A 9,402-nucleotide genomic window follows, 5' to 3' on the forward strand; every position below is an offset into this window, starting at 1 on the left:
AAGACCACCTGGGAACCTTCCTCTCGGAGTGTGTTTCCAGTCGGAACCATTTTCCGAAGGCCTAGGCGCCCCGCCCCCCTTCCTCCCTTGGACCCTCCTCTCTCCCCGGGTGCTCGCTCCCCTTTCCCATCTTCGCCCCCTCCTGGGAGACACCTAGAGGTCCCGGTCCAGTCGCTGTCTACAACTGCGAGGGTAGCCCGGAGCGGTTCGGAGTCGCCGGACTTGAGAGGCTGCTGCACCGGGTACTGGGGCTGGGAGCTGGCCGCGGAGAGGGGCGGGGCCGGGGTGGAGGGGTACCTGCGCGCCGGGCGGGGCGGGGTGGGGTAGGCGTCTAGGGAGAACTGTTCTGGGCGCCGAGGAGACGCTTCCGAGAAGTTACATAGAAAGGCTTAGAAGACGAGGGCCGGGGACCCAGAGAAGTACTCCTAGAGAGCGCTAGGACCTAGAAAGGGCTGAGGGATGGGGTGGATGGGAGTGGACGAGAGAGAACTGGAGGTAGGTGGGTGAGAAGAAGAGGGCACAGAGACGTTCAGGGACTTGGCTAGAGGGCGGGTTATCACTAGGATTCCTAACGTTGCAGCCTTTTTGAGAAGGTTTGGGAGTATACAGAAGGTAGAAAAGGCTTCTGGGTGAAGTGTATAGGATGGGCCAACACCTAGATCTAGGTCGGGGCTATAGAGAGGGTAAAGAGGCGGAGATTTATGGGATGAGGCCTAGAGATGCCCTACGGGGTGACTACAGTAGAGGGGCATGGAGTGACTTGAGAACACAAAGCGGGAAGATAGAGCGAGGTGCTGGTTGTGGTAGAGGGTAAAGAGATCCTGTGAGTTCAGTGGGTGGTGGAGCACAGGAGATGAGAAGTTTTCAAAGGACAGGCTTTCTAGGAGTCTTATAGTGGGTCACAGAATTCAGGAGTAGGTAGAAGGACTGGAGAAGACAGATTGAGAGGTAGGAGGGTGCAGAGGTCCTGGGCAAGGTATATAGTGGAGAAAGAATGTTGAGCTTCCCCCTACTATGTAACCTTCTCATACTCTCTCCCATCCACTAGACCTCAGACACCCCTCCGGATGCTGGTGCTGCCATGCCCCTGCCCCCAGGCCCTGGTGTGTTCCTTGATTGACGCCATGGAGGCCCCTCCCCCTCGGACAGGCCTGTCACCAGAACCTGGACCTTCCGCCTCCTCAGGATCTCCCCAGACTTCTTCCCCTCCAAGGCCCAACCACTACCTGCTTATTGACACCCAGGGTGTCCCCTACACAGTACTAGTGGATGAGAAGTCACAGAGAGAACCTGGGGCTGATGGGACTTCAGCCCAGAAAAAGTGCTACAGCTGTCCCGTATGCTCACGGGTCTTCGAGTACATGTCTTACCTTCAGCGACACAGCATTACACACTCAGAGGTAAAGCCCTTCGAGTGTGACACCTGTGGGAAGGCATTCAAGCGGGCCAGCCACCTGGCACGGCACCACTCCATTCATCGGGCTGGTGGTGGGCGGCCCCATGGCTGCCCACTCTGCCCTCGCCGCTTCAGGGATGTGGGTGAGCTGGCCCAACATAGCCGGGTGCACTCAGGGGAGCGCCCCTTTCAGTGCCCACACTGCCCGCGCCGCTTTATGGAGCAGAATACACTGCAGAAGCATACTCGATGGAAGCATCCATGAGCTGGATTGCTGGGTATCCTAGGTACATAGGACTCTGTTGGGAGCGTGGACTCTTGTTGCCCTCAGAAACCTGGCCAGAGCCTGAGGCTAGCTTTCAGGCCCTGGACACAAACATAGACCAGCCTCATCTCAGAGACTGAGGTCTGCCTGAAGGAGGAGCCCAGGAGTAATCTTTAGGTTTTGGAGTTATGATGTGAATGAGCCCTAACACAGCATGGAGTCCTCTAGCCTCAAAAACATGAGATATTCCATGGTGGAGCCTTAGCTGGAGGGATGGGGGAGTGTGCTGTGTGTGGAAATTCTCCAGCTTCAAAAAAGCGGCTGGGGGAATGTGCACCATCTTCCTGAGGCCTCCTTGCTTATGTCGGGGAAAGGGCCCCAGATCTGCCTCCCTCTCCCCAACCAAGGCCTGAGACTGGACAAACAATAAACAGGTTTCCCATGTTGGGCACTCGAAGTTTGTTTTTGGAGACAGTGTTTTGGATCAACTCTGCCCGATGTCTAGCACGGAGACCTTAGTAAGTGCCTGGCCCACTTGGGCTTCACCTTGCCTGGCTGGGGAGTGGGAAAGTTGGCCTGCATTGGGGTTAGGCCTCCCTTGGCTCCTGACAACCTGTGCCATCTGGGAAGAGTGTTTTTAAAGCTTTTCGAAAAAAATGCATTTTATGGGGCAATATGGTATACATACACAGAAGATAAATCTGAAACAAAAGTTTTTCATTGACTATTTAACTGCCAATTCTGTCCTACCATATTGAACTCTCTGCCCATGAACCTGTAGTTTGAAAAAGAGTAGTCTGCCCAATCTAGGGCAGGTGACTCCCCCTGGACTTTTTGGTCCAGGCTACAATTTATCTGTCAAGTGAAGCGGGGAGTGGAGGAGTGGAGTGTGGTCACAGCTTTCTAGGTGGCACAGACATTTAGATTCTCTCTACAGGGTTAAAACTGTGCTTATAAGGGCTGGCAGAATTCCACAGCATGTATGCTACTGGTGAACAGAAGGAGAGGCAGGTGGAGCTGAGCCTCAAGCTTAATAAATATCTGCTTTCTTAATTCATTTTCCTTGTCTCTTTTGTGCCAGGCACTGTGCTAGGCCTCATTTCCTCTTCTGACCTCTTTTTTGGGTGGAGGAACAAATTTCTCATTCACATTTCCCAGTGGGAAAGAGCCTCCTGGAGGCTGTGTTCATACCCTATCATCTGACCTCAAATCACACTAATGGCACTCTGATCTTGAACCCTGACTGTGGCCAGGTGCTGGGTTGAGCTTTTTGCGTGTCACAAGGAACCAAAAAGGGATTATAATCTCCCCACTTTACAGGTGAGTAAACTGAGGCTGGGGAGGAATAGGAGAGATCAGGACTGGCTGTTCCAAACCCAGCTCTTAGTCATCAACACCGGGATGGGGGGTGGCCTGTTCCTGGCCCTCTTTTACAGATAGAGAGGTAATTCCCACAACCCCCACCTCCCACCCTGGCCCCCACGTCCCTGAGAACCTTGGGGTCTTGCTGCGGGAGTTTGGGCCAGTCGTGGGAGTCCATACAGGCCAGTTCCCCCAGATCGTTAAGAGGTGATTCTTCCTTCGCGTCAACTTTCCTGGCTGTCTCAACAATCCCCTGCTTTCTCCCGGGCCGACTCAGCGCATCGCCACCTACAGGAGCCGCGCCTGTCGTCCAGGATGGGAATTTTGTGACGTTCCCTTCTTAGCTTCGGGTCGGGCGGGGGTTAGAGTGATCCAAGGGGCCATCACGCAAGTGCGGCCCATGGCATCCGCCGCAAACGGCGGGCTTCAGCTGGGTTCGGGGCCTCCTGGAGGAGGCTCGCCGGGCTGGCTGTACCTGGCCAGTCCCCATGGCCTTCCCCACTCAGCCGCCCAGTTCCAAGACTTGTTCCCTCTGCCGCCCCGCCCGCTCACCGGTGGGTGGGCGCTTCCCTCCGCTCCCCTTGACACTTTGCAGACGCTCCCCGGCGCCGGGCATGGGCGCCACCGCTGCCGTCGCTCCCCGGGCCAGATTCCGCGCGCGGGTGGGTGAGAGTGGGGGGCCCCGGTCCCTCGGACCCTGGGTATCCGCGGGGGGGGGGATGGTAGCCGCGTTTGCATCTCTGGCCTGGTGCATGCCCCCGCTGGGACCCCCTTCCACGACCGCTCCCCCTCCCACTCGCGGGACAAAGGGCGGGGGCGGGGGGTGCATCCCCACGCATGACCGTCCCCCGCACAGCGCACGCGCCCAGCCCCTCCCCACCATGGGGGAAGGGCTCTGCTCGCCCACTCGAGTGCGGGGGAGAGGCGTGGGGGCCCCGGAGGTGCGGGATGCACTGTCCGTGGGCTGGACTCCCACCCTGTGCTTGGAAGTTGAGGCACTGTTTTCCTCCCCCTCCACCGCTTCTTTGGGCCCGGAGGTGGCCTGAGAAGAGGTTCCTTCCCATTCAGGCCAGGGTGTCCCTGCGCTGTCTACCCCAGGAGGAGCCCAGCAGTTTCAGGCCAGGGTGTCCCTGCGCTGTCTACCCCAGGAGGAGCCCAGCAGTTTCAGGCCAGGGTGTCCCTGCGCTGTCTACCCCAGGAGGAGCCCAGCAGTTTCAGGCCAGGGTGTCCCTGCGCTGTCTACCTCAGGAGGAGCCCAGCAGTTTCAGGCCAGGTGTCCCTGCGCTGTCTACCCCAGGAGGAGCCCAGCAGTTTCAGGCCAGGGGCCCAGTTCTCTCTTTCCTCAATATCCAGAAGTCCAGGTCTCCAGCCCACTTCTCCCCCAGGACCTAGATGTCTGGGCCCCTAGCGTCCTCATTCCCTACACTCCAGGAGTTTGAAACCTCAGCACGTCTATCAGCCCTGGAATGTGGGTCCCCTCCTCCCTCAGACCCAGGAGTCCAAGCCCCCAGCCCCCTTCTCCATCAGATCCAAGAGTCCAGGCCTGCAGGTCCCTCCTCTCTCACTTCTGAGGAGTTGGGCCCCCACTATCCTCAGAATGGACCTGAAGAGTCCATCCATGTCCCTCCATATGTGGTCCTCCATTCTGTCCAGTGCCCTTGAGGCGCTCAGCTGCCGGGATCTACAGGAAGCAGAGCACCATGAATGACCGAAACAGCCGGAGGCGGACAAGTGAGGAAGCTTGGGTCCCCTTTCCCATTCTTGGTCTGCCTATCCCTGCCACCCCTTCCCTGGGGTTACTGTTTGTGGGGTGGTCCCAGGAGCCCGGGGACTTCCCTGGGGTGACCCGGGGCCTCTCCTCTCCAGTGAAGAAGGACGATGAGGCCTTCGAGATCTCCATCCCCTTCGATGAGGCGCCCCACCTAGACTCACAGATCTTTTACAGTCTGAGCCCCTCTCAGGGAAACTTCGAGGGTGAGCTGAGGTGGGCACGGAGGGACTGGAGTTAGCTGGGGTGCCAGGCCCCCAAGTCCTGGGGTGTGACCTGGGTCCCTGATGTTCCTAGAGCTTCCGGAGGCTGCGTCCCCCACCCTGGCCCTGATGAACAGTGTCAAGGCCCAGCTACACATGGCCCTGGAGAGGAACTCATGGTTGCAGAAGCGCATCGAGGACCTGGAGGAAGAGAGGGACTTCTTGAGGTGTCAGCTGGACAAGTTCATCTCCTCTGCCCGGATGGATGCAGGTGTGGGGGGTGGAGCGTAGCTGATAGGGTGCCCTCCCTGTTATATTCCTGGGTACCTTGGCATCCAGCTCACCCTGAGTCTTGAAGCCCCACCCTTTGGTTGGTTTGGTGGAGACCTGGCATCTTGACCCTCTCTGTTATTCCCATGCCTGTTTCAGAGCTCTCAAGGCTGGCTTCCTTTTTGCTTGATGTCCAAGGTCTCCCATCTTCATGTACAGTCTGCTGGGACTCCTCCTTCTGCCTTCCCCATTGGCTCTCCCAAATCCTGTCAGCTTCAAGTGCAATGACTTCCGTTTCCTCAGCCCACAGTATCTTCAGGGACTCTGAGATCTGGAGTCCAGGTTTATCTCTTCTTGTCTCCTAGTGAGACCCTCCCTTCATCTCCTTGGCCTGGAGGCCCACTCTGGTCCTTTGGGTTTCCTCAGGGGGCCCCTGCCCCTCATCCCAGACTTGTCTTCTCAAGGATCCAAGAATCCAAACATCTAGCCTCCTCCAGCCACCCAGTTTGACTCCTCAGGGGACTTATCTTCCCACCTACTCTGACCCGTACCTTGGTTAACTAATATTTCTTCCCCATCAAAGATGTTAAATTCTTGTTGGTGGATTTATCCCCTTCCATAGTGGTACCTCTTTGGATGGGGATCTCAGCATGTGTTGTATCCCAAATCCTGCCTCAGGGTTCCGGGCAACCCCCACCCCCTTACCTTGCTCTGCTTTAATTCATTACCAGTAGTAGCCCACTGAGCTTCCACGGCTGATATTCAAGCTGCCCTAAGGTCTAGTCAGTTCACAATAAGCATTTCCTCTGATTGGAAGGACCCTTTGCCCGGTTTGCTAATAGATTTTGAACACTACCCCATCCCCTTCCACAGGCAGTCAGGGCTTCCTTTTGCCAATTCTTCAGCCCACATCTTGGAGAACCCAACCTCTACCCCTCTGCCTCACAACGTGCAGCTCCCAGCTGGGGCCCTTGCAAGCTCCCTGTCTGGTAAGACCTCTCAAAGGCTCCCACATCCCTCTCTGTGAATTCAACCCTTCCCACCAGAAGCCTGGGCAAAGGGCCTGTGGCTTTTTCTGTCATCTACAATATTGGGGACCCCAGCATCTACGGATCTGGCTGTACCTCTACTCTGGAACCACCTCTGGCCTGGGTTGCCGTAACCTACCACTGTTTCCCCACACTGATGGTTCCATCCAGGCAACTCAACTCCTTCCCCTAATGGTTGAGCTCAGGGGCCTCCGGACTTCTCAGTGGGGGCCCCAGCACCAGACCTCTCCCCAAATCTGCCTTGGTAGGACCCTGTGGCTGAGTCTCAGCTGGCTCCCTCTGTCCCACCACACCCAGAGCCCCTGATTTCTCTAGGGGTCTGACACTGCCCTAGTCTTGTTTGCCTCCTGGGTTTCCATACTTCACTCTCTGGAGGTCCCACTCAGTCTCCAGAAAAATCCTCCTCCCCTATGGGAAGCCCATATAGTCACAAACCCTCCTGAGGTCGCTGATCCTGTCCTGGTCAACTCGGTCCCCTCCCCCAGACCTCTTGCCATCAACTTTAGGAGGCTGCTGAGCTTCCTCAACCCAGGACCCTAGGAAAATGTTCCCACCTATGATCAGCTCCCCTAGATCCCAGCTGTTTCTATTCTTGTTCAGCCACTGCCAGCATCTAGACTGCACTCCCAGTTCATCTGTCTTACTGGGGGCCCATCCCTGGTTGGTGGCTCCAGTTTTGGGGACTTCAGCCTCTCATCCTGGGAACCTGGCCTCTATGCACCCAGGCCCTCTTTTTCCCTTGGGGTCTTGGATTGATATCTGGTCCCACAGTTCATGCGTATGTTTCTCTCTCCCCAGAGGACCACTGCCGGATGAAGCCTGGGCCCCGGCGGGTTGAGGGGGACAGCCGGGGTGGGGTTGGGGGCGAGGCTTCGGACCCTGAGTCGGCAGCCTCCTCACTTAGTGGAGTGTCTGAAGAAGGCAGCGCCAATGAGAGAAAGAGGCAGAAGCAGAAGGGAGGTGCCAGTCGGAGGCGTTTCGGGAAGCCCAAAGCCCGGGAGAGGCAGCGGGGTGAGTGGGGTGCATGAGGTTGAGGTGTGGAGGGGTCTGGGCCATGGATTTGCTGTGTGACCTCTACAGATGCCTGCCCTTCTCCTTTCCAAGCTTCAATCTCCTCATCTGTAAGAAAACCAGCTTTAACATGTGGTCCTGGGTTTACTTTCTTTAAATTTTGGTTCGCCCTCACTGGCAGAGTCACCTTTGGGCACCTACCTCCTTAACTCCTGAGGCTCAGTTTCCTCACCAGTAAAAAGGAGGAGGATATCAGGACCAACTTCATAGGGTGGAGTGAGGCTTGAATAAGTGATTTCACATAAAGTAGAAGGCGGGGGTGGGGTGGAGGGGATTATGGCTCAGGTGGGGGCCTGGAATCTCTACCGTTTAACACAATGTCCCAGCTTAGTTTCTCTCATTCTGTTTCTGGGTCTGCCTTCTTCAATTTCTCCTGTTCCAACTTCTGTTCCATTTTCTCCCATCTCCTCTTTCACCTTCTCCCTATTCTCCATTTTTTTCTCTTATCTTGTCTTGCATTGGGCTCCTCATCTGTCTTTGTCCTCCTTCATTTTTTCTTTCCCATCTCCATTTTCTTTCCTCTGTATGTGCCCCCACCGTATCTGTCTCTCATCCACCATTTTTGCCCTCCTGTTCCTATTTGGCCTCCTCCATATCTCTGCCACGCACCCCTACGTGTGTCTATTTCTTTCTCCTATGTCTGTCTTTCTGTCTCACCTTTTGTTTCCCCCATGTCTGTCTCTCTGTGTCCCCCATGTCTCTCTCTCCACCATGTCTGTCTTTGTTCCCCGTCCCCGCCTTGGCCCCACAGTAAAGGATGCAGACGGGGTCCTCTGCCGCTACAAGAAGATCCTGGGCACCTTCCAGAAGCTGAAGAGCATGTCTCGGGCCTTTGAACACCACCGCGTGGACCGGAACACAGTGGCTCTGACCACGCCCATTGCGGAACTGCTCATCGTAGCCCCCGAGAAGCTCGCCGAGGTGGGAGAGTTCGACCCCTCCAAGGAGCGCCTGCTCGAGTACTCTCGCCGTTGCTTCCTGGCTCTGGACGAGGAGACGCTCAAGAAGGTGCAGGCCCTCAAGAAGAGCAAGCTGCTGCTCCCCATCACCTACCGTTTCAAGCGATGATCCCGTCCCTTCCTCCCTCCTCTACCCTGCCCAGCTCCGGGGCCTGTGTGCATGAGTGGGGTGCTCCTCCCAGGCTTCCCCACAGGGTGGGCAGTGTCTCTGTGTGTGTCCCCCTCCTCCTGCAGATCCCCGTTCCCACCCTGAGTTCCCTTGTGTATAGATCTGCCCCCTTTTACCCCTGACAGTCTTATCTAGCATACTTCTCTTCCTCATTCCTTGGGTTGTGGGGGGGGGTGGGATGGGGGTGTCTAACATATCCAGGCTACCAAGAACTACTGCCCACAGGCCGGTTGCTTCCCTTTCCGAAACACCTGCGTCTCTGCTTCCACTTAGGCTGCAGCCGCCCTACCCTCACCTGGCCCTCTTCCTCCTGGGAAAACCACGAGGCCCTCTCTCTCTGGGGCCTGGGAGGGGAGTACTGTATATACCCCATCTCCACCCCCAACTCCGAGGAGACGCTGGCCCGCCCTACTTCCCCCGCCAGGAGCTGCCCACCCACATTCTGGGAACTCCCCCATTCCACGTGAGACAGAAAATTATTCAAATAATTTAAATTAAAAAAGAGGTGAAAATTTGGAATAAATTGGGCCCCGGCCTCTTCCTAGGAGGGGAACGTGCCTGGGAGGGGGAGGCCGTCGTCACGGTTTCCAGGGAACGGACAGTCAGTGGGGAAGCAGGGAGTTTGGGGAGGATAGGGTGTAATTAGACCCCTGGAGACAGCGGTGGGAGAGGGAGAAGCAGCCGTGCCCGGAGAATCTCGGAGAGAGCAGAGCTCCGGAAAACAGGCGTGGACACTACTCTCGGGCCTATCGGCCTAGAGAGAGGCGTGGCGACAGGAGGAGAAACTCAATGACCTGCAGTGGAGGCCGCCACCTGGGGGACCAGGAGATGTCTGGACGAATGCTTCTGTCGACCCACCAGGGGGCGGTAATAGGAGATTACCATCTCCC

The 9,402-nt window shown here is 56.7% G+C and overlaps 2 protein-coding genes across 3 annotated transcripts; both read left to right on the top strand.

The window, feature by feature from the left end:
• Positions 1-102: 102 nt before the first annotated feature.
• ZNF581 (zinc finger protein 581) lies at positions 103-2,673 on the top strand. Its single transcript, XM_063091794.1, has 2 exons — positions 103-242; positions 1,049-2,673. Exon 2 carries the CDS (start codon positions 1,068-1,070, stop codon positions 1,659-1,661), a length of 594 nt encoding a protein of 197 aa, XP_062947864.1. The 5' UTR covers positions 103-242; positions 1,049-1,067; the 3' UTR covers positions 1,662-2,673.
• A 756-nt stretch (positions 2,674-3,429) lies between these two features.
• On the top strand, positions 3,430-9,011 carry CCDC106 (coiled-coil domain containing 106). 2 transcript variants are annotated; one of them, XM_063091076.1, is made up of 6 exons: positions 3,430-3,685; positions 4,677-4,754; positions 4,890-4,997; positions 5,089-5,265; positions 7,112-7,324; positions 8,136-9,011. In XM_063091076.1, exons 2-6 carry the CDS (start codon positions 4,724-4,726, stop codon positions 8,450-8,452), a joined length of 846 nt encoding a protein of 281 aa, XP_062947146.1. In that variant the 5' UTR covers positions 3,430-3,685; positions 4,677-4,723; the 3' UTR covers positions 8,453-9,011. The 2 variants fall into 2 exon arrangements, with proteins under 2 accessions (XP_062947146.1, XP_062947148.1); XM_063091078.1 differs by lacking the exon at positions 4,890-4,997.
• Positions 9,012-9,402: the final 391 nt, after the last annotated feature.

Source organism: Cynocephalus volans, chromosome 3, assembly GCF_027409185.1.
Source record: "Cynocephalus volans isolate mCynVol1 chromosome 3, mCynVol1.pri, whole genome shotgun sequence".
NCBI lineage: Eukaryota > Metazoa > Chordata > Mammalia > Dermoptera > Cynocephalidae > Cynocephalus > Cynocephalus volans.